At 40.5% G+C, this 25,423-nt stretch overlaps 1 protein-coding gene across 1 annotated transcript in view; it reads right to left on the bottom strand.

Annotated features, from left to right (window-relative positions):
• rxfp1 (relaxin family peptide receptor 1) overlaps nt 1–25,423 on the bottom strand; it is a gene marked incomplete at both ends in the record, with an annotated part of 108,736 nt that overhangs the window by 16,591 nt on the left and 66,722 nt on the right. The window contains 9 exons of the mRNA XM_080746718.1: nt 5,017–5,088; nt 7,063–7,134; nt 8,579–8,650; nt 13,934–14,005; nt 14,837–14,908; nt 15,137–15,205; nt 19,546–19,617; nt 21,133–21,204; nt 23,484–23,555. Of these exons, the coding sequence (XP_080602844.1) occupies nt 5,017–5,088; nt 7,063–7,134; nt 8,579–8,650; nt 13,934–14,005; nt 14,837–14,908; nt 15,137–15,205; nt 19,546–19,617; nt 21,133–21,204; nt 23,484–23,555 (645 nt within the window). The remainder of the gene's footprint in view (nt 1–5,016; nt 5,089–7,062; nt 7,135–8,578; nt 8,651–13,933; nt 14,006–14,836; nt 14,909–15,136; nt 15,206–19,545; nt 19,618–21,132; nt 21,205–23,483; nt 23,556–25,423) is intronic.

Here is a 25,423-nt window from a genome sequence, read left to right as displayed (position 1 = left end):
CACGAGTTTCCTACGCCCCATAGTGCATTGCGCAAACGTTTGCGTCGATCTTCCGGCGCCGATTTACAAGCTCTCAACGGGTTGCATCTGCGACGCGACGTGAGCTTGTATGTCTGCTGTTAAACCCGGAAGTTTGGTCTGGATAGTCTCCAGTAAACTCCCGCGGAAACTTGTGGATAAAAGCACAAAATGTCAAGATCGCAGGCAGTGCTCTCTTTGACGTTACTGACGTCAAAGATTGGTCCATTTTGTTCCAAAAATGTGTTATGCAAAAGTTGACCCGCTGGTGGCGCTATAACAGGCCAATGTGAGAAGGTTGGTATCTGTTCCTTGACCTATTGGGAATGTGCTTGCAAGATTTCACGCACATCCCAAGCTGTGTTCATGATTTGAGGTGTTTTTGGCTTTGGACACTTTATCGCTGCTTGCAGCTATATTTATTATTATTATTTTATAATTTTTTTGTGTGCACTTCATAGGCATGTTAGATAAAGGTCCTTAGATTGCGTGTAGAATGTTTCATGCAAATTGCAAAAAAAAATCCTAGAATAAAAACGGGTTTAAGCGTTTTACAAACTGCTCAAAATTATATAGCGCCCCCCTTTGGCCATTTGGGGTAAGATTGGTTTCAGTGATATTTGAACTAACCCTCTACACTATTTTGTCATGAAAATGTGACTTTGCATGTATGTTTTAGAGGCAGAAGAATAATTTCCATAAAAATGCAATATTGTTTGAATTATTTAAAAAAGCATGTTTCAATGTTAAAGAAATCCGATCTGACAGATCTTTAGATATCGGTCCAAAGTTCACGTAAAAAAAGTTTTGTGCACGTGACGCGAAAATTCCAGAATAAAAGCGGGTTTGCGCGTTTTACAAACTGCTCAAAATGGCGGAAAATTGAAGGGCGGAGCTTACTTAACAATGACACAGATGTCTTCCGCTTGAGTCAAAGCACGCGTGTAACAAGTTGCATGTCTTCAAACGAAACGAGTCATGACTTATGCCCGTTTGAAGTTTGAATTTTCAGACGCTTCGTATAGCGCCCCCCTTTGGCCGATTGGAATAAAATTGGTTTCAGTGATACTTTGACTAACCCTCCACATCTTTGCCAAATGCCATGAACGTGTAACTTTGCATGTATGATTTAGAGGCAGAAGAATAATTTGCATAAAACCGCAATATATATTGAATTATTAAAAAATTATATTTCACTTTAAAAAAAATCTGGTTGATCAATCTGACCGTATTGGTCCAAAGTTCATGTGAAAAAAGTTTTGTGCACTTGACGCGAAAATCCCAGGAGGAGATAGATTTTTACTGTTTTTCATATAATTCCGAATTGTGGGAGACCTAAAGGTCAGAGGTCAAAAGTTAGAGGGTAAAAGTTGTTCGGCATGAGGAGACGCATAAGTGTATACAGGTTTCATGGCTGTATGTATAACACAGCATGAGCTATACCTGTTCAAAGATCGCACTTTCGAAGGCTTCCTACAGCGCCACCATTTGGCCGATTGCTGTATAAAGTAATAGCACACATCGCCACTGTAAGCTGAACACATTGATGTTTTTATTTTCATTTTCTCACTAAGTATGTAGGAGTAGAAAGGAACCGAAAATCCCGTCTACTTACTAGATAAATAAATAAATAAATAATGACAATATCTAAAGTGTGCTCGCCAGGTACTGGCGAGCCCACAAATATAAACCGTCGTTGTAAAAAAAAAGTTGTCCTTTAAGGGACAGAGGGAGAAGAGATCATGCAGTCAACGTGACAACCCCTGCCCACTGCCAACAGCTATTTAGGTGAGTCGTTTTATCTTATGTGCTACAGAACTGTACTTCACACAATCTGTACACAGTCTGATGCATTGCTGCTAATTAAAGTAAGCCATCTGCTGTCATTATTTTTAAATGCAACAAAAAAAGCTTTCACATGGCTCTGTTGCACTTGACTTACAGACGCAGTATGTATAATGTGGTCTAAATCTGCACTGAAACGCTTGCAAATTTATTATTTTGTCAGAAAGTCTTTTATATAGGCCTAATAAGACAGATCAATTAATATTTGCATTGAAATTCCAATTCTGATTTGACCAATTCAATTCTGAGTCGATTACAGCCCTATACTCTCAAAGAGCAGGTTGGTGCCTTGCGTGGTTGCCTTTGCTGTTTGTGTGTGAATCAGTGTGCTTTAAATAGAAGTTTATTTTTTTGATTGATTGATCATTTTATTAGACAAAAATGGAGAACAGTACAAGTATAGTCAATACAATTGAAATGTAGTACAGTACAAGTACAGTTAAACACCCTGCCCAAAAGAATCTTGAATCTTGAAAACATCCCAAATAAGACTTTTTACTGTCTTTTTTATGTTGGAAGCCCTCTGTATTTAATTCATGGACATAATAAATAGCAAGCAAAGAAAACATACAATAATATCGCAGTTATAAAAAACACTTTGTACAGGATAGGGGTGCTCACTTCTCTCCTGTCTTTGGGAGAAGTGATAAATACCTGCTTCTCCGGCCTCCTGAAAGGTGAGTTTTCAGGGCAGTTTTGAAAGATGCCAGTGAGCTAAATGTTTTAACGAGGTAGTCAAGGAATTCCACACCTGGGTGACAGTGATGTAGAAGGAGAATTTATCCATATTTGTCTTATGGGTTTGTGTTATCAGATCATTGTGTGCGCTCCCTCTGGTGTTGTGGCTGTGGGTGTCGCTAACCTTTTGGAGATATTTGGTCAGATATGCGGCTACTGAGGGGATGGTACTGAGGTGCTAACAGAAATTCTTTGACCTGACAATGAGGGGTTTCACCAGAAAAGCATAGTCCAGGGGTCTTCAACGTTTTCAGGCCAGGGACCCCCAAACTGATGGGGAGATGGAGCAGGGACCCGCTACCTTGTAGGGTGGGGGTGGGGCTACAACATATATTGTATATTTATGTATACAATTGTGTTTCATGTGTATAAACATACCATGTTATTGTGCATTCAATACTATGATATTAAAATAATAGATTAATATATTCAAGCTTTTATTTTAAATATGCAGGTGCAAGTGGCCGTACCACTGCCATTTATAAACATACTTTATTAACTGAGAACCAATATCAATACTATCAATCTATCACTAACAATCTGTCAGTTGCTCAATAATCATGTACAAGCTATTCAAAAGAGACAGAATCATGTTTTTTTTTAATATTTAAAGACAAATTACATTTTTTACTTTCTTTCTTTTTTTAAATAAAATAAATAAATAAAACGTTTATTTTTATTTTTATCCAACAATTTCGGGGACCCCCTGCAGTATCCCCGCGGACCCCCTAGGGGTCGCGAACCCCCTGTTGAAGACCCCTGGCATAGACGATGTCCCACTCGGACGCTGAGCTCTACGGTGGCGAAAGCAAGCAAAAAAAACATATATATTATATATAAAAAAGTTGTCTAGTTACAGTAGTTTGATGTTGTTGTTTGGTTACCTGTGGTGATATGAGGGTTGGGGCTGTTTGGTTACATATGGTGAGCACTCTTCATCATCATTGTAATTTACCACTCTGGGAATGAAGCAGCGTTGGCAATCACTGTATTTTCTTTTATGTAAGATTCTATTGTAGGTTTCAACCTGTCAAGCGTAGGCTAATCACACAGGGATGTATTACTGTATGTCTTGCAGTAATTTTACACGCTTGTGTCAAATTAAAGTGTCTATATACTGTACATGTATGTCATTTCAAAGACGTGTAATCTCTCATGAATGCATTGCAGATGAACATCAGCAGCTCCACATCATCATCATCTGAGTTACACGATGTGTGCGTGTGTGTCGAAGCCTCATAACCACCTTAGATATTCTGCCATTCATAATAACAGATTGACAGCTTATCTCTTTCAAACATTTATTTTGGGAAACTGTAACTGCCATTGAGGACTGAATTTATCCCACGGGATGAAACAATAAAGGTCTATCTATATCTGTAGGCTGTAGGCATCAACCATTGATAATCTATTTAGGATTACAATGTTGAAACTTAAGACTGGTGGAAAAAAGAAGAAAGGGGGGAAGAAGTCTTCTACCTTGAGCAATCCTAGGCTAGCAAAATGTGTTGGATTAAGGTGGGTTGAGAAGCAGTTGAATCCGTTTGTTTTGGGAGGTTTTAAGCTTACAGTAGGTGGCATTCAAACCAGGGTGTTTTGCTGCGATTAAACGAACCCTGAAGCATATGGAAAGTGCTCTTCGTTTGAACTGGTGTGAATGCTCATGTGAGTTCTGTTTTTGCGAATCAAACAAACTAATTCTAATCCACAAAAAAAAAAAGAAAAAAAGAAAAAGATGTGGTCGCGTTTTGCTTACAAGCGCACCAGAATGCACTCACATGGGTGCGTGCACATGGGCAAGTGCACATGGGCACTTTGGCATGTATACCCTTCTGTTGAGCCGGTCGAGACATCACTGTGATGTCAGAACAGGTCAGCTATATCCATATATGGAGTCTGTGAGGTCAGATGTAGAGGTACTATAATGATTTGCAGCTTGGTTAAAGGCACGTTCCATGGATTTAATTAAAATTATTATTATTATTCCGTCATTGAGACGTTGGAGAAACAGAAGGTGCAAGCACAATCAATGTGGCATTGAATGAGGGCTCCGGCAAGAATCCTAGAAAGAATATTTGTTGACAAAAGTGCAAAGAAATCTTGTTCTTTGATTTACTGTTTTGATCACCTTCAATGCCACCTTTTGTTGTCAAGGATACAGCCCAAATAGGTAACCTTTTCAGAGATTCAACAACTCCTTGACCTTGAAATTATTTTCCCTGGATACCTTGTAAATGCAACGTTTCTTTTCAAAACTAAATCTTCCCTCACTCTTTTTTTGTTGTTGTCAATAACAAAAACTTCAGTCCAAGCCTTTGTGGTCCCCACAATACTTTTACAGGAAACTGCAGGGGATGGGAGTCAGACAAAGGCAGTCAGTGGTGCACGGACAAACATCCAGGATGGAGTACTCACATATGAGTCAAGTGTTTGAGAGGTTCAAACATCCTCCGTTGAATGTTCTCGATCTCCACTCCCTCTATACTCCTGTAAAAAAACATGGAACAGCTTTGTCCTGAGGCCATGCACAAGATGCACGCACGCACACACACATCCCTACACCAGGTGCGTCGATTGGGTATGGCAGGGGTATGCAGCTGCCATACCCTGGGTCCAGGGGGGAAGATAAAAGTTAGTTCTAAATATGAATCCATGAATGTCTCTTTGTCTATCTGTGCGGGTTATTATGTTGGTATATTACAGTAAAATAACTACAAATGCAAAATGTAACAAAATGGTCACTTTAACAAGGTATTATAATTATATTATAGGTATATAATTAATTATATATTATATGTACTTCTTAAAATAAATACATCATGCCTGTTGCCATACCTTAGCTTTTTCTGAACTGATGCCACTGCCCTACACATAATATAGTGTCAACCTCCTGTTCCCTTTACTCTCTCACATGCAGGCACGCACCGCACACACACAATGTGAAAGGGGGGGGGGGGGGGGGCGGGGGGCACTCCTACCAGTAAGACTCCCTAATCGGGAGATAAGCGACCGTTGGTCGCTTATCTCCACAAATATCACAACCTCCACCTCTCACGTCATACGGGTAGCCATAGTTACACCTGGAATGTTGAATCTCCATATATGGAGATAACCTACGCATCACACAAAGTCTGACCTCACCAGCCCATACTTGGGCATGGACGACTTATATCTCCATATACGGAGATGGCCATATATGGAGATACGATGACATCACAGAGTCCACAGCTGATGATGTGGCGTGATGTCATACAATAAACAAACAAGCCCTATATACTGATGCGATACGATGACATCACAGAGTCCACAGCTGATGATGTGGCGTGATGTCATACAATAAACAAACAAGCCCTATATACTGATGCGGAGATATGAGCAGGGCAAAGGTGTGACGTGTGACGTGTGACCGACCGACCGACCGACGGACGGCCGGTGGAGGTTTTCATAGTAAACTGCTCCCTGACGGTCGCAATAAGTTGGCCTCCTGGTGGTGCTCTAAAAGGCAGATGCAATACAAAGGTTTTTCCTTGGCCTCTAGGGAGTGTGCTTACAAAGATTTACACTGATCTTATAGGTAAGGTGAGTTATAGGTAAAACAGGAATCGCCTTGTTATAGTGCCACCATGAGGCTGAAGATGTTCACGTGGCATTTCTTCCTCGGCCTAATGGGAATGTGCGTGCAAAACTTCACAGAAATCACATGCAGCGGTCATGATTTGAAGCATTTTGTTCAAAACAAATATCTAAAAGACCCGTTTCGTTTAATGACTGTGAGATACTGTGTACCGATTTGCGTGATTTTTGGACTAAACCTGTAGGAGTACTGTCAAAAAAATAGTTTTGCACAAAACGGCCTACTGGTGTCTATGACAAAATATTTGGGGCAGTTCTGTTCTGGCATCCAGGGAGTGTGTGTGTGCACAGTTTCGCTGCCATCGTGCCAGAGATTAGAAGTCCACAGACGGACACACACACGGACAGACAGACAGACAGACAGACAGACAGACAGACAGACAGACAGACAGAAAGGGTGAAAAACATAGTCTCCGCCATGCCTTTTGGCTTGGCAGAGACAATAAAAAGTAAGTAAAGTGCAATATTTTACTAAAATGCTTTATTATTATTCATAAGTGTGATTCCAGCAGATATACACTTCAAAATATGGAGATACAGAATATTTCTGAGCTGTTTGGTGAAGAAAACTCAAAGCCGATAGACGCTCACAACACATTGCATCGTGAGCCTTTGTGCAGCTGCTATTTTCACGGTAGTTTTATTATTTATTTATTTTTTAAACTAAATTAAAATGTTTTCCCCCATAATGACAAGCCCAAAATAGGGATGTCAGACATAAAGTGCTTAACATTTCAATCGCACCCGCCGAACATCACAAGAGATAACGGTGTATGCAGGGATGAGTCTAAATGTAGGTGGCTGTGCTGCAGTCAGGGGAAGACTTACAAAGACTTGAGCTTGTGCAGCTTGTCAAAGTGGTCGACCTGCAGTTCAGCAATGGGGTTGTACGATATGTTCCTTAGAAACACAATAGAGAAATACAGTACAATATCGTCACTGTCGGGCAGAAACCTTGTATCTCCAAGTTTAACATTTTTGTGTTTTTTCGCAAAGTAAAGCCCTGCTTCATCATACAAGGCCGTCGCACCAAGGTAGTGAAAACAGCAGATCTACAAGCACACAACGCCTCGCGGTGCGAGGCGTTGTGTGCTTGTAGATTGGCTGTTTTCACTAGTTTAAATCATTTTTAAATTGATAAATGCAAAACAACGAGTTTTGGACATACAAGGTTTCCACCCGACAACGACGATATACAACACACGCACACACACACACACACACACACACACACACACACACACACACACACACACACACACACACACACACACACACACAGTCTCGGTGAGAGACATTGATTTTCAGGCCACTTTGCATAACTGTACATCATTTGTCATTCTGCATATTGAGTACTTTTACATTTGGTAATTTAAGTATATTTTGATAGTCAATAGTTTCATGCTTTTTACTTTCTGTCCGGGTAGATCAGTCGGTAGAGCTCTAGCCTTTGGACAACAAGGTCATTGGTATGACCCCGGGCACCGACAACTCAACGTATGAGTACCATGGCTTGGGTGCGGCAAGTACTGGGAGTTGATGGTAGGTGTGGCGCTCCACTATAGCAATCCATCTCCCAGGCGTCTAGCGCATTGTAATGGGGATAGACTCCCGAGTGTTACCCGCTGTTACCGACAATAAGCCATTCCCGACATACTTTTTACTCCGGTAAAATGTTTAATTCTCCTTTTGCACAAAGTAGTGCAATGCAAGATAGAGGGCACCAGATCCCTTTGAGTCACACCCTACCACTACTTCCTGTTCATCCACAGAGCATTGATTCTAGTTGTTTTCTCCATTAGATTAAAGTGCTTTACTTGTCAAAATACATTTTATTTGTATGCCTCATCCTTTTACCATCCCAAGTAATAAAAGTTGAAAAAAGTGAAAAGAAATCTGATGGAGAAAATGACAAGAATCAATGCTCTGTGGATGAACAGGAAGTAGTGGTAGGGTGTGACTCTATCTTGCATTGCACTACTTTGTGCAAAAGGTCAAAAAACTAAGTAGACCTACTTCTTCCACCAATGACTCCGTTACGCCTCATCAACTGCACACACTCCACACTCATCCACATCCTACACTACTGTCTAACTTATACACTTTATGTTTGTGTTTATTTAACCAATATGAACCCATTATACTTCATTGACCGCGGGTCTGTCGTTGGGCCACTCCTTTGAGGCAAATCACTTCGCTGAAAATAGGTCATAACATAAGGCATGACAACAAAACAAAAAAAACACTGTATTAATAATATATTATAAAAAACCCAAACTAAACGCTGATTTATTCACTCAGATGTTCCCTGCCATCTGTATGTATTTATGCAAATGATACTCACAGTTGGAGCAAATCCCCGAGACAAATGAATAGATTGGGCGGAATGGCCTCCAGTCTGTTGTTGGACAGGTCTCTGCATGCGGCGTTCAATCCACACAGGTCCCAAGAAACGACAAGGAACAGACAGCAGACAGATGTCCTCTGTTATATAATTTACCTGAATGATGAATATGAATTTTAAGCATTCATATTGCATCGTTATATGAATTCAAATGTGTTGTAGAAGCAGATTTAAAACCAGTGTTGAATTGGTGATTCAATGTTTGGGGGGGTTGCTTATCTAGAGACGTCCCGCGCACGTCGCTTAACACCTACTCATTGATATGCACATAGGCTTGTTTCTTTGTTAAAACACCCTGTTGTGACACTAAAGCGTTGGCGAGGTGTGAACTTGGGGGTTTTGGGATCAATGCATGTCCGTTTGCGTGAGAGGCGAGACCACTGCTCAGAAAAGATATGGGGCGGCGGGGGCGCGCGACCCAAGACTAATTCAACACTGTTTAAAACCATCATCACGTTTCAGACAATCACAGAAAGGTATTTTGAGGCCATGTGCGTAAAGTTTGGAGACTATACATAGATTGTATTCATGAAATCAGCTCTGTACAGTACACCAACTGTACCATTGTCAGAGAGATCCTACAGTCCAAGCTCTCCAAACCGACCAGGTATTTGCAGGTAAGATGTCTGTGTATGAACGTTTTCACGATATAAAAAAATCACACCCGTGTGAAGTGGAGCTGTGTGTGTGTGTGTGTGTGTGTGTGTGTGTGTGTGTGTGTGTGTGTGTGTGTGTGTGTGTGTGGATCATGTGTACCGATTTTTGTGACATTTGAAGAAAATATGTAGGAAAAGGAGCAAAAAGTGTGTTTTGGAGAAAATTCAAGATGGCGGAAAATCTATCATGGCGCAAATGGGCGTGGCCTATATGGGGAGATGCGTCATGACCCAAGGAATCCAGGGAAAAAATATTTTTAATTTTCCGACCTACGGTTCAAGAGTTACAGGCCAAAACGTAAAGTGGGGTGTTATGGCGCCACCATGCGGCCAAATGACACAATTATTTTTTATTTAATCCTTGAAATCATTATGAACCTCCTCTCCAAGTCTTGAAACTCTAGCCCCTATGGTTTGCGAGAGACAAATAATTGAATGTGAGTTTTTGCGATTCCCATTATAAGTCAATGGGGAAAATTAATTCACTAATAAATTAATATCAATTAAACTATAGAACCTTTCTCTTAGAAAAGTAATAGCCCACGATTCCCGAGTAAGCCGTTCGATTTGACATATGGCGCGAGTGTGTGGTGGCAAAACTGTGGGACTAGTGGCGTGCCGAAGTTTAGGAAGTTCAGGCTACATACAGACAGACAGACAGACAGACACACAGACAGACACACCCACACGGCCACGTATAGGGAGCCTGTGCTTCACACAGCTCCAATAATGTATCCAGAACATCTTTGCCTAATTAGTTAATCTGTGGATATTTATAACAAAAGCATTCTAATAGTCAAAGTGTCCTGTTCTTCCAGAAATATGGTCAATGAATAATACTGCTCCAATGCGACGCTCCAGGCGTGTCAGGATGATTCTGTCTATGGTAGCACCATTATGGGGATACAATATTTCGAGATGGGGGTTGGCAGCCGAATACATATAATTCTAGGGGTCCTTGACATGAAAAGTTTTGAGAACCACTGATTCAGAAGAAGGATTTAGAAGACATTTATAGAATCGGGTCAAAAATATTGCATATACTTGCACAAAATAATGTTCATGATTTTTCTAAAATAGCAGATCTACAAGTTCACAGCGCAGCACTCTGTGCCGCGCTGTGAGCTTGTATATCTGCTAGTTTTTTTAATGGTTAAAGCATACAATAATGGCTGAAGTGGTTAAAATCTAAAGTGACACAGATTTGCGTTCAGGCCTAACTCAAAAAGGAGGTGAAATCAAAAATAGGTTTTTCACACTTTTAGAGCATATCTGTAGTGATAATATGGCCATAACTAACACTGGATGCCAAACAAGTAAAAAACAATTAGAGCCCTAAGCCCAGTCCCTAAACAGAAACGTCTTGCGTGATGACGAACATCAAGAAAATGTATAATTCACAAAGTCAGAATGACTGACAGGTGTCTGTGTCAATCAACGTCATCTACTTCAACTTCAGCGACTCCCCGTGAGCCGCTGGTTCACGTGGCTTCCCCCTTCACCCGGCCCCCGCCTCCCCGTTCGTCCTCTCTGCACAGCAGAGCCAGTCTGTTGTGCTGGCTTGCCTCTGGTTCAGCCAATCACAAGCCGCGGCCGACATCTGATGTCCCTTGAACACAAATTTGTTTGATACTGAGCGCCGATCGTCAGCCCACCCGTCTTTACATATTAATGTCTTCAATAGGTTATGGCCTGCCTACTTTTTGACTGTCAAATCACATTCACCCAAGTGCTCTGTACCTCCTTTCTGGACCATTTCAGGAGGAACTGCGTCACTATAAGGAAGTGGAGTGAGTGGAAAACTTGGTTTCATTTCTTCTTATAATATACACATGCCAAATATGAAGACGATTGATTGGACGGTTCTTGAGACACACCAAGTACACACAGACACTCACTCACTCACTAACTGACATACTTCTGTTTTATATATTCTGATTTATAGTTAGCTAGAGCTACTGTAGAAAACTTTAAAATGAACTTTGATTTAAACGCATAGCAAGCGGCACCCCCAGCCATGCTGGGCACATGTTGCCTATAGGCACCTTTGTACCTCTATGACTGCCTGCATAGATACGATCCAAACCGCCCACTCAGGTCTTCTAGTGCTGACCTACTCGATGTGCCTCTACGGACCGACAGCTTGGAATAAACTCCCACTACACCTAAGACAGGCCTCTGTGGATAGCTTTAAAGCACAGCTCAAGACCTATTTCTTTAATCTTGCTTTTAGCTGATTTTTTAAATCCCTTTGATGCTATTGACATCCACACTGTTCTGAAATTGTTCTTCAATGTTTTAGGTTTTTATTTTTGTTTTTCTGCTTTATTGTATTCATGTGTATTTTTTCTGTTAAGTACTTGTGCTTCATTTTCTGCTCTGTAAAGCACTTTGAGCAGCATTTCATGTCATGAAAGGTGCTATACAAATAAAGTTTTATTATTATTATTATAGACCTGCTGCACCAGTATGTGTATTGTCAATAAAGCTTTAATTACTGTACAAAACAGACATCAAAATTGTGTCGACAACACAAGAGAAGCACTCAGCATGCCGTGAGTCCGTGACAGAATGGCCAGCAGACATGGACTTGTATAAAATGACGTGGCTGTTCTCAGTGTTTTCTCCTCAGGGGGTTGGTATATTTTATCGGATTTTTCGCTGAATCCAATTTAAATGTTTTGATTTCTTTTTGGACTTCACTGCCTTTATTTGGATAGTACAGTATAGCGGGACTGGAAACAGGGAGAGAGACGGGGAGTGACACACAGCAAGGTCGTCGGGCTCAGAAATCAAATACAGTATATTGCCTATATGTGGTATGTGCCTTAACCCAGTGGTTCTCAACGTTTTCAAGCCACGACCCCCAAAATAATCATATTTTAACTGGGACCCCCCTCCCACCCTGACAAGCACTAAGAGCTGAGGCATTACATTTTGTATAACATGGTTCTATTGTGAAAATAGCCGATCTATATGCTCACAACGCCTCGCGTTGTGAGCATGTAGATCGGCTATTTTTACAATTTCAACCAATGTATAATTTGTCATTTTAGATGTACTAAAAAGGCCTAAATTATCACTTTAGACATGTGCAGATACCCTCTACACACTTAGACTCTATGTTGGTTTGTTCACTGTTGAGTGAGAAAACAATGTTTCACATTAAGTTGATCATCTGGGGACCCCCCAAAATAATTTGGAGACCCCCCTGGGGGTCCCGACCCACAGGTTGAGAACCACTGCCTTAACCACTAGGCCATCTGCGCCCCGCTTCATCCAATTTGAAAATAATAATTCACCCCAAAACCTACCGGTATTTTCAAATACTCAGCTCATGAAGCCTTGACAACATGTTTGTCACATTCCTGAGCCGCTAGTCCAATATTTGGCAAATTGGAGTTTATATATGAGACCAATCTTAACAAGAGAAATACTATATTCAAAACATTCTCTTTGAACCTGGATCATCAGTGATTACACTGTGAGAGTTGTTTTGCACACCGGTGCAATTTTTTGAAGATACTTTGATATTTTGCCTTTATTGTGCCGCACAGCTGGAGAGGATGATGGCGAATGCCGATGCCAAATGGAGGGGGGACTCGTCGCCCAATGTTCCGATAGGAACGGGAGGGTGCATTCACACATGCATGGTTTAGACCAGGGCTACACAAATCTGGATATTTCTGAAGCTGGACATTTCTTTGTGCTAAACTGGATCTTTTTTGAAACCGGATAAACAAAAATATCCGATTCACTGAATCCGTGTGGGCATGAAAACCGGAGTTGCTCTGAAGACAATGACGTTAAGTGCGTGCGTGAGACCTTGTACCAGTGATTTGTGCCGTTAAGAAACGTTTTCCTATTGCAAATTTTGCTCGTGAATCGCACCTGCGACTTGCCAGTGCCATCAGCACCCTGCGGTGAAGTATTCCTTTAAGCTGTTTATTAGCATTTGGGCCACAGGCTACCACCACGGGATGCCAGTTGTGGTCTGCATTCAGCACATAGTTTGTGTGCATACGTGCCTGGGTATGGATTAGTTACATAACAGGGACCACGTCAAATTGCTTGCATCAGAAACACTATCGACGAGCCATGGACACGGATTTTGAAAGCCTTTAATGACTCCGAGCAAAGCACGCTCCCTTATTCACTTTGTGAATATGCATATAATGTTTTGAAGACAGGCTTTCTACATTTATCCGGGGCTTGCAGTGTATGCTTGAAGTGAGATCAAGGTTTCCCTTTCATCTATAGTCTGTATAATGACTTTGTAAGCACCTCTTACAACCTGTACTGGAGTTCTTACTGAACTCAGTAGAGACTGGTTCTTTTTGGAATGTCAACTGCTGCATAAGATTCATATGCAGCATCCAAGCAATGTTAAATTACATCATCCATGTCAGACTGAGATACAATCCAAGTCTTTTGTGCAAAACTAGTTCACAACAGCATTTCTACCCACCCCCACTCCCAGCATTTACCAATGGTAAATGCCCATGCGTGCTTTCTGATCGATTGGTACGCTGAGGAGAAAATTGGATGAGACAGACAGAAGGGCAAATAATAGGAAGAAGGCTAAACCGTTAGAGCAAACATGTTTTCCGTACAGTTCTGTGTAGCCAAATGAACTTACAGCTCTCCAAGTTTATGTAGTAGAGTGAAAGCCTGTCCATGGATGTGGTTGATTCTGTTTCTCTGGAGAACTCTGCAAAAAAATAAAAAAATAAAAAATAAACATATTTGTTTTTATTTGCATTGTTTAATTATGTTATTGTTCAACTTCTGAACTCAGGGTTTCCACAAGTTTTTTTCCAAAAGACTACCATTGTTTCCTGTTGAGATTGGCACATTTCACCTCACTTTTATTTTCATCTCTCACGTCACTTTGTCTGCTGACCTCACTCAGCAACGAAATAAACAGAAAATAAACAAAAATAAAAATAAAACAATTTACAGGAGGCAAGCAGTGATCACCCCATGATGTGCACTGCAATGTAGTTTCAAATGCACTACATTGCAGGCGCTTTTTAAGAGTGAAAAGATAAGAAGACACGTGTGACATGTGTGATCTGGACAGCTTGCCTCAGGAAATGTACCAATCTCAACAGGAAACAACGGTATATAACAATCATTCTGTGCAATAACGAGTCTCTTATTCCTATGTGCAATGCCCAAAGACAGGCAGTGTAGCAAAAAAATAAAGTGGGCACGCCGCGAACGGGCCGAGTCGTGCATGCGGATCGCGCATGATGGACACGCACGCTTCCAAATCAAAAGGTAAGAAAATCGTGGCAGGGAACCCTCAAAGTCGATTTATGGTGGCAGTAAATGAGTTAACAAAATCAATAACCAAAATAAAAACAATGCATAGTTATTTTTTCCATGACCCTTGAACAATTCCCAAACGTTTCCAGTAGTGGAAAATATTTTCTTTTGTCATTTCAAAATATTTCCAGGAATTTCATGACCGTGGGAACCCTGAGAACTGTATATTTTATTTAAGCATGAGTGAGTGAGTGAGTGAGTCAAGACTTACAGAACTGTCAGCATACTGCATGAATGGAAGGACCTGTTCCCAATGCTTTCAATTTCATTCCCCTCCATATCCCTGGTGCACACACGCACATGCACATGCACGCAAGCGCAAGCGCAAGCGCAAGCGCAAGCGCAAGCGCACGCACACAACACACACACACACACACACACACACACACACACACACACACACACACACACACACACACACACACACACACACACACATCTGAACTGGGAGTGGAAACAATAAAAGCAATAATATGTAGTGGCGTCTTAGAGCAAACAGCTTTACACTTACAGCCAGTTCAGTCTTGGCATTTCCCGACAGATGTCGTCCAGCATATTGAGAGAGTTGTTCAACAAAACCCTGTCTCACGCACACACACGCGTGCACACACACACACACACACACACACACACACACACACACACACACACACACACACACACACACACACAAAATGAAGAGGACCAGGAATTTAATTTTCTGATCAAAGTAGAAGATGCAGCTGTCTGCATACAGTATATGGCGAGCAGGTGCTGTGCTGAAGAAAGCATCATCTATTTGAGCAGACAACTCTCATCCCCTAAATCCTGAATATTAATTCTTGCCTTCTGGCCAACGGTTAGAGGCCCCTGCAAACTAAGAACAATAGGTACGAATTCACATTTATACCTACCTTCCATTCGTGCCATCAATAGAGGGTATGCGTATGACATCATCATCATACCCGGTAGTTATCCGGGAACTACTTTCTGGCCTTGACAGCCCATAATTCCAAACAGAAAAGTTCTATCTGATTGCATTAAACGACGTTAAACGACATTAAACTCACTTTGCCACGAACTTTGCCACTCGATTAGCCATTCAATTTGCCATTCACATTATGCATGCGCATTGCGCATACCCTCTATAATGGAAACAGGAGGTAGCCTGCTTTCCATAATTGTGGAGGTGGGAGGATGGTTGTTGGTACACGCATACTTGAGCTCTTTATTACTGGACACTGTGACCATGTCTATGCACTGGCAAATATAGGGCCCCAGGCCAGTACCCTCTCACAGTCTAACGTCAATAGTCAGAGAGTTCTGAAGTGAGGATCAAAGGTGAATTAAAATGTATTCTGAAAACCTCCAACTCGCTATTTGTGGTTGCTTTTCTTTATCAATGTCCAGCATACAGCAGATGGAGGCCTTGACATTATGGAATCTTTGACCCTTTTCATTCCTCAACATGAAACACAACAGAAAAGAAAAAAAAAACAATTTTTTCAGCCCTGTACTGTACATTTAAACATGATGGTTTACACAGCAGCAAGCTTCATTCCTGAAAATGTTTTCACCAATACAGACTCTAAATGTCATCCTATATATTTTTTAAATGTTTTCTTTACCTTTGATCATAAAATTCTATGCGGTTTCCTTTGTTTTTGAGATGATTAAATGTGAAAAGCTTATCTTTTCCACTTGTAAAGCTTTAAACGTGCATATTTGTTTTGTAAAGCACAGGATAAAATACATACAGTTATGATGAAGTGCTTCCCTATTTTCCAAAACAGACATACTGTACACACAAAGTAAACAGGTACAAAAAATGAAATACAAAAAAGGCAAACTGTACATGTGTGCTGAATTCCCGTAACTGGTTCCCAACCAAGGCTGCCTTTATATTTCCAACCATCCACAGGATTTAACTTAATCCACCCTTTCAGAAAGGAGAGTAAAGGCTTCTGATTGATTGATTGAATACTTTATTAAGAGTTTGCAACCGTGGTGCGATATTACAAAGATTGCTAATAGGATAACACAAAAAGCCAAACACTGGGTTGGGACCCATTTGTGGGTCGCGGACATATTTTTATTTAGTTTCCTGCATTTTGTTTTTAATTATTATAAATATAGTAAAAATATAAATAAATGTTCATGAATACGAAAAAGGCAATGATTTTAGTATAGAAGAAAGAAAAGAAAAGAAAAATCTAAGAAGATTTTAGAAATTAGAATAGAAAACAAATGTTTAAGAAGTAGTGAAAATAGCCGATCTACAAGCTCACAACGCGGCACGAAGAGATGCGTTGTGAGCTTGCTGTTTTCAGTAGGGTCCCAGGGAAAATTAATTTCTCTTTTGGGTCACGGGCTAAAAAGTTTGGGAACCACTGCTGTAAAGGCTTCCAAATCCCTCGAATTTATCTTTGAGTTCTACAGTAAGTGTAGAGTTTCTGTCATCTGACTGAGCCAAAGCTGGACTGTGGCCACCTCTTTCTTCTTCCAAAATAAGAGTGCCAATTTTGTTTTTGCAGTGATGAGACCGCAAGACAGCAGGCTTGCTGAGTTATGCGGTAGCCCTTCCAACACCCCTAGGATGACTAATAACTGGGCCTGATTCCATCTCTACCTCTAGTATTTTTGAAAATAGTCTATATATTTCAATTGAGAAATTCTGTCATTGGGGCATATATGGCATAACTGTGTAATAGAGTTGCATCTGCTCAATCAGTGGTTACCAAACTTTTTAGCTCGAGACCCAAAGGGGAAATTAGATGTTTTCCTGGGAACCAAACTAGTGAGAACAGCATATCTACAAGCTCACAATATGTCGCTTCGCGCCGCTTTGTGAGCTTGTAAATCAGCTATTTTCACTACTTCTTATACATTTGTTTTCTAATTTATGGATGGAATGTCTTCGTTTTTAATTCATGAAATAAATGCTCTTTTGGGAATGTTCTTTGGAAATATTTTTAATAATAATAATTTAAAAAAACTAAATGTAGGAAACAAAAAACAAATCTGTCCACGACCCACAAATGGGTCCCGACCCAGTGTTTTGGAACCAGTGTGCTAAATTACACACAGGAGATGTCTGGACATATTTTGTGCAATTTCACTTTGGAGTAATGCGTAATATTTTGCACCGTATTGAACAATGTAGAGCAGGGGTGGGCAACTTTGTTGATGGCGAGGGCCACTATATTTCCACCTTCACTCCAGAGGGCCACATTGCATATTGCTTACATCCTACTTTGTCATTCTAGTATCTCATACAAAAGAAGCAAAAAATAGCCGATCTACAAGCTCAAAACGCATCGCGCTGCGATGCGTTTTGAGCTTGTAGATCTGCTATTTTTTGCTTCTTTTGTATTGGAATCCTGACTTCTTTTTTGTTATTTTTGAATTGGAATCCTGAAATGTAACATTTAGATTTAATTTCAAACACATTTAGTTATATACTCATGTTAACTTTATGAACCTAAATACAAATACCTACATTGGACATAAAAGAAACATTTTAATATTACTATACTAGTCATTAAGCTACTAATATAGACAGAATTAAAGCGGTCAGCTGAAATCAGTAATATAACAGTATTCCGGTAATAACCTGTGGGCCGCATTAAGTGAAGGTGGGGGCCGCATGTGGCCCCCGGGCCGCCAGTTGCCCATGTATGATGTAGAGCATTGATCAAACAGGTACAGTCTGTATGTATTCCAGACACCTATCTCAGATGCCTTCAGACATCCAGCTGTAAGCCTAGTTCCGCCTTCCAATCTGCTTTAATAGAGTCAGTCGAGACCAGAGCCATGTTATGTAAAGTGTCATACGAATAAGAAATGATGGGTCTGCCGGCTAGTCTCAGCTGCATGTTTGAAACATCCGTCCAATTTGTCTGGCCTTGCAGTTTCAAATTCATGTATACAGTATGTTTTCTCACATAAATCCTAATTTGTAAATATATATATATATATATATATATATATATATATATATATATATATATAGCACTGGGGGGAGTTCACATCTCTGCTCAACTGTGTAAAATAAGTTTTAGAAAATATGTCATTATTCTGCTGTGTTCACATCCGTCACACATCAGTGTTATTGACGAATGATCGGAGCAGTTGGAGGTATGCGCAAGTCGGGCATGGTGGTCGAAGCGTGGCACGATGTGACGCGCTGTGAGCTTGTACCGTATATCTGCTATGTTTCAATAGCCAACGCTAAGATCTAAAATGACACGGACGCTTTCCCAGTTTTAATGGATAATATTCACCTATATGAATGGCTTTGAATGTGCGCCATTTTCTTCTCCATTAATTAAAGTATTGCACTTATTCTGTGATGATTTGTGTCCTCATATGCAGTAGTAGTTATTAACTGTATCCAACTTTGAAACTCGAGTCGGGCGATCCAAATAAAGTCCATCATATAGCAGGGTTTATTTTCAATCAAGGAAAGGTAACTGTGGACAGCCAAAGCGTTGTGGCTATCATTGCGCACAGTGGTGTTCAAGGCTTCCCCCACATTATAAAATAACTTGCATGCTCAGGTTGGGAAAATAGATCTGGTACAGAACCAGTGAGTACGGACCCAATTCAAGCATGTGTATAATTTAATGTTCATGAATAGTACTACTCCGGTACTCCCAGACAGCCTGATTGAAATAAACATTTCACAGCTTTGCACAACCAGCAGACTTGCAGCCCAATGGCCTACCAGGCAGTCGGTTTAAAACCTTTTAAGAGAATAAAGTCAGAAAGTAATTCAGGTCCAATAATATGCATCTCACCTGACAGGCAAAACAGTGCCACCTACAGACCTTTCATGTACCCACTTTCGGAAAACGTGCCCCATATTTGCGATACGTTTGAATGGAAACGGACCCAGTCTGGTTTGAGTAATGCAATCTGGTAATGAAAAGTTAAACTTACAAGAGAACCAGGGAGTTCAGGCCAGAAAAGGTCATGGAGGATATTTGACGGATATTGTTATTTTCCAGGATCCTACAACAGAAAAGGGAAACCGTTTCAATGTCTTAAATTACCATAGTCATTGTCAATTCACCGTTTGTCAGCCTTCTGATTGGTCCCTGAGACTCCCTGACTGGCCAACCAGAAAAATACATTCACTTTTTGCAAGCGGGGGTGGAGTTCTGCAGTCGGAGAAAGTGGCAGCCGTCTTTCACCGGCTGTCCGCACTGCGGAGCACGGCCAGGCCGCTCGCGACCATAGCGTTTGCGATCATTGTAATGAATAAGCTTCAACAGACTAGTTCACATGGACCTTATCAATGTAACTAAGAGTTACGATTGGGTACATATATTTTAAATGGGCAGAATTACGAAAAGCCAGCCTATTATGTGAGGAGAACTATAATCTGGCTGTCCTCTTCCTACCCAAGATGCAATGCGCTTTCTCTTTCTATTTCTATTCTCTCTCTGATCCAGAGGATTAAACTAATTAAAACATATATTTTCGGGGGAAAACTACTGTTTTGCTATGTAATTACTGTAACTTTTTCTTCCCTTTTTATTAATATCACGTAGATGTGTTTCTTTGGGTACTTTATATAGCTGTAATGAGGCTATGAAAAAATAAAAAAATCCCATTCACTGCCACTATAAAAGAATCTGCAATGGGTGATTCTGTCCCACTGGGATTAAACAAATTAAAACATATATTTTTGGGGAAACCCCCTGTTTTGCAATGTAACTACTGTACCTTTGTCTTCCCTTTTTATTAATATCACCTAGATGTTTTTCCTTTGGTACTTTATATAGCTGTAATGAGGCTATGAAAAAATAAAAAAATCCCATTCACTGCCACTATAAAAACAATCTGCCCAGGGTTAATGTCCCACCATAGTAACAGGGCAGAATGGGGCGGGATTTGCAAAAGCCTGAATTCACAGCTTCAGCCGTATACAGTATGTATTGTACATTAACACAGATCATTTTAAATGAATGGCTTTATTTTTTAGATTTAGCGGTATGATGATATTTTTCCCAAAGTCTTTAAAACTTTACCAAACGTTACCTCAATAATACAATAAAATGTGTAAATATTTATTTCAGGGGCCGTTCAAATCAAATCATTATTTTTGCAGGATATTAATTCAAAGATAGATGACAGTGACAAGAGGGGGGGAATCAAATAATAAGAAAAACTGCAAGCAATTATTTCTTTCTTCTTCTTTTGCTGCCTTTTACTAACATTAGCTGAAATACAGTAATTAGTAAGTAAGCAAGTAAGTAAGAGTCTATCCCCATTTCATAATACAGCACTTAGGCCACGTTTAGTGACCTTTGCTGTCTGTGTGACATTCCCCATCTCTCTCCCCATTTCTTGTCAGTCTACTATCCTATCAATAAAGGCATAAAAGCCCAAATATAAAATCTTGAATATGGAGTTAAGAGGTTTACATGTATGCCCGACAGCAACAATATTAATTGATTGGTAATATGGCCTGTAGTTAAAATGCTATCATGCTGTGTTTTACAGTGAGGAGATACAACATACAACCACTCCAGCTTGTGTAGGTCCTGGAACACCCCCGGCATCAGGATGGAGATCTGGTTGTAGCTCAGATACCTGTGGCAGGGAGACATGGGGCTCTATTTTCATCAAAATTTCCTATACCCATTATTTGAGGATTTAGCATTGGGCGCAAACGTTGCTGGGACACCAGCCTTATCCCTAAAGCACCTGCGCTACCCGTTACGTTATGCATAGGTGTTTTTTCGTCTTTGGAGAGACGGAGACCTCTGAATGTTAACCACTCGAACCCCAGCATGCCTATTCTGGTCACCCAAAATACCCAGACACAGCTCTTATTTTGGAGTACAAGGATTGGATGGACCTAAACAGGGACTCCCTCACCTCATATTCCCGCAGCACCTCCCACAATATCTCCCGGGGACCAATCATATGCCTTCTACAAATCCACAAAAAACACATGTAGAACAGATAGTTATACTCCAAGACCCTCTCCCCTCTGTCTGCAAGCGTAAAGAGTTTATGTTTATGTACTTCTATGCCCAGGATGGAACCCGCACTGTTCCAACCAAGCCCAGCGTGTGGGTTGAAGCCGAATGGACATGGTGGCCGTTTGAGGTACTGCAGCTTAACCTGAGTTAAACACTACTGCACTACTGCGCGTGCGTAAAGCTACTGTTTACCCTTTAGCAAGGGAAAGTTAGCCGAGTGTTAGACCAATCTGGGAACTAAATCTAAATCAATATCTTTCTTCACAAATGTGTTCATAAAGGTGTCTACTATCACCTCTGAACTTTCTCAATCACAACTCCCTTGGGGAACTTTGTGGGAGCCAATCAAAGTTGGGGGTATCGGGATACCTGGGCCTGGGATTAAAGGGGATAAAATGAAAAAAATGGGGTGTGTAATTAGGGTATTTTTGGGCTGCTGAATCCATTCCAACCATTAGTTTTCAGTTTAAATGACTCCTTGGCCATAAAATAGGCCTACTTGGCTAAGGCTTAGCCAATCATGTCATTCGAGTTCACCTGTGTCCTGTTAGTCCCTATGTTTTAAACCATTTTGAGTGTTCCTTGTCAGATTGTATCATGTTATCATGTGTGTCATGATGTGCGCTTACCCGCCTGCATGATCTTGAATAGTTGTCATGAATTCAAACCCTACATTTTTTTTATTGCCAATATTATATGTCTCGTGCCGTGGACACAAAAAGGTAGTTAGTTGTGGCCTATTTTATGGCCAAGCAGTCATTTTTACTGATAAGTAATGGTTGGAATGGATTCAGCAGCCCCAAAATACCCTAATTACACACCTCATACCATACGCTCATATTGGCCATTTTTTTATTTTTTCCCCTTTAAACTCATTCAGTGCCAATGACGTCTCTTGACGTCTTTTTTTCAAAGGCGTTCTGTGCCAATGAAGTCTTTGACGTCTTGTCTTTGTGTTTTTTGTATAAAAAAAAAAGAAAATAAAAAAAAATCATTTAAAAAAAAAAAAAGAAAAAAAATCAAAAATCATGGGTGGCACATGAACCTTGGAGCCATTTTGGCATTTGGCACAGAAAGAGTTAATCCCAGGCCCTCGGGATACCCCCAACTTTGATTGGCTCCCACAAAGTTTCCGAAGGGAGTTGTGATTGAGAAAGTTCAGAGGTGATAGTAGACACCTTTATGAACACATTTGTGAAAAAAGATATTGATTTAGATTTAGTTCACAGATTGGTCTAACACTCGGCTAACTTTCCCTGACTACTCGGCCAATCACAAAGTTGGCAAACTTTTCACCGCGTGACCACCGGCCAACCAATCACAAAAACCAATGAGCTGAGCTGTGTGTTGGTTGTACATGTCTTTTAAAACAGCATAAATGGATTGTAAAAAATATGCGCTTTTCAATTATTTAAACCATTTAGAGTAGACTGGGAACCCGTAACTATACCTTTAAATCCGGAACCTCTTCTGTGGTTGTTTGCTATGTACAGTATATAGCGACATACATTTTTTGTAATTTTTTGATATGTATACGTTTTTCAGAAAACTTAGATCAGGATTTAGAAGGCTGCCATAGCCTTGCCCCCTGGTATCTACTACTGGTAATACGGCAAGAGAATGCTTCAAAGTGACTTTTGCAGCAAAAGTCGCAGTGCGTTGTGAGCTTGTCGATCTGCTATTTCCTGCAGAGGCCATCCCCACAATAAGGATGCTGGGGTTTAAGATTATTATTAATACAATTATTAAAATAAAATGAAAATTGTATAACTTTGTATGAAGTTGTATAACTTTATCTTTCACTGACAGAAGTGGGCAGGCCCAGTAGACTATCACAGGTCTGGAAGACTAGTTTAATCATACCAAGAGACATAAGAGACTTACAGTCTGGTTAAATTGTACAGCCCTCGGAATGCCTCAGGACTCACAGCTTGGATTCTGTTGTGTTGTAGATATCTGCATTAAAACAAACACCAGATGCTTCAATATGTTGTTCAAGATGAATGGAACTTGTGGAACTTGAAGACAAATGTAAAAACATGTGTTCACAGTTCACACTCACACACACACACACACACACACACACACACACACACACACACACACACACACACACACACACACACACACACACACACACACACACACACATCGTAGACACTACAACTGAATCCCTCAAATCGGAAATGTTACGTTTATCTTCACTGTGTATTTCTATACACATTGATGTGGACTCAACAGTTTTAATTTAGCCTTTAGCCAGGCACCTAAGAGGAGCTCATGGGATGCATTTACTGTACCAAGGAAACAAATTCATTGCCAAAGGGTTGCAGGTTCAATTCCTAACGGGCTACCGCCCGCCCCGTCCATTGAGTTCAATGGACAGGTGGCACCATCTTGTGAGGTTTCCAGCTATTACTTTCAATGATGAGGTCTTTCTATATATTTTCGACAGAAAAGTGGTGCTGTGGCCTGGGCTGTGGTCCAGCGGTCCAGGCACCGTGGCACATAAGCGGGTTCGACTCCCGTCCAACATGATCTTTACTGCATGTCTCTAACCTGTCTCTCTACCCCTGTTTTCTGTTTTCCACTTTCAACTGTAAATAAAGGCAGAAAAGCCCTTTCTTTATCTTTATCTTAAAAAAAAAGAAAAGTGGTACTGTACAAATACCTCAATTAATAATTAACTAATCCAGTGGTTCTCAACCTGTGGTACATGTACAGTATGTACCGCTGGTGATACTTGAGCCCCCGTCTGGTGGTACTCAGAGGAGTCTCCCAAAAAATGAGGAAAAATATAAAGTGGAGTGAAATATTTATATAATACTACAGGTAGTTCTTCTGACCAAGCAATTGGTTGAAACAGGCTCTCCAGCCGATAGCAAGATCTTGCACAAGAATATCCATGTACAGGCCTCCTGTGTTAACTGTGCATAGCTGAATAGGATGGGGTACTGTAGGTCTACGCACCTGTATTTTAACATCGGTTATTATGGTGATACTTGGAGAGACAGATATTTTCTGAGGTGGTAGATGGTGTAAAAAGGTTTAGAACCACTGAATCATTAACTAGCTATTACTAGTAGTTAATAGTTACATTTTTGTTAACAACTGTTGTTTCTTCCACTTTGCACAATATCAATAACGACAAATAAAGTCATATGTTTATTGCTTACTGTTGCTGTTTGCTTACAGGCAAATTAAACATGAACAGCTTCAAATGTTTTGATTCACTGCCATTTCTCTTAACGTCTGAACAGGAGCATGATACACTGAACATTCAAACGTCTTCATGCAGCATTATTAAATCAGGACAAATGTGAGGCCAACCTCATTGCCTCCCACACTCGACAAAGTCTCTCTTCTAAATCAGACCACCCCTGGTTTCAACCCCTGCTGCTGAGGTTATGAGGAACATTTAAATACCCCCCATGTGAGACATTTAATGAGAAACTAATGTCCTTTCACTGCACAGGACCGGCCACAGACCCCCTGCCGTTGTTGGCGACATACCAGGACAGCTATCTGCTTCTTCCTATTCATCAACCCCTGAGCTTGTGATGGACATTTTCCTCAAAATATATTTTTGCCACGGACATACAAAGTGGTCAATAATATTACCATGAATAAAATACTAAATGTATACTAGTCCAGTAAGACATGATGGAGAACACATGCTGTGTTTTTAAAGAGGGTTTATAGTCATCCCTTTGAACTTTATTTTATTTTATTAAGTAGGAAAGCTGAGAGGGAAGTCGTAGATGGAGCAATTTATAACCCATTTTCAAAAATTGCTTTAAAAGTCAAGTGTATTATTGTTATTA

The sequence above is a fragment of the Nannobrachium achirus genome, assembly GCF_963921795.1.
Source record: "Nannobrachium achirus genome assembly, chromosome: 17".
Taxonomy (NCBI): Eukaryota; Metazoa; Chordata; class Actinopteri; order Myctophiformes; family Myctophidae; genus Nannobrachium; species Nannobrachium achirus.
This window is presented reverse-complemented; position numbering and strand designations above follow the sequence as displayed.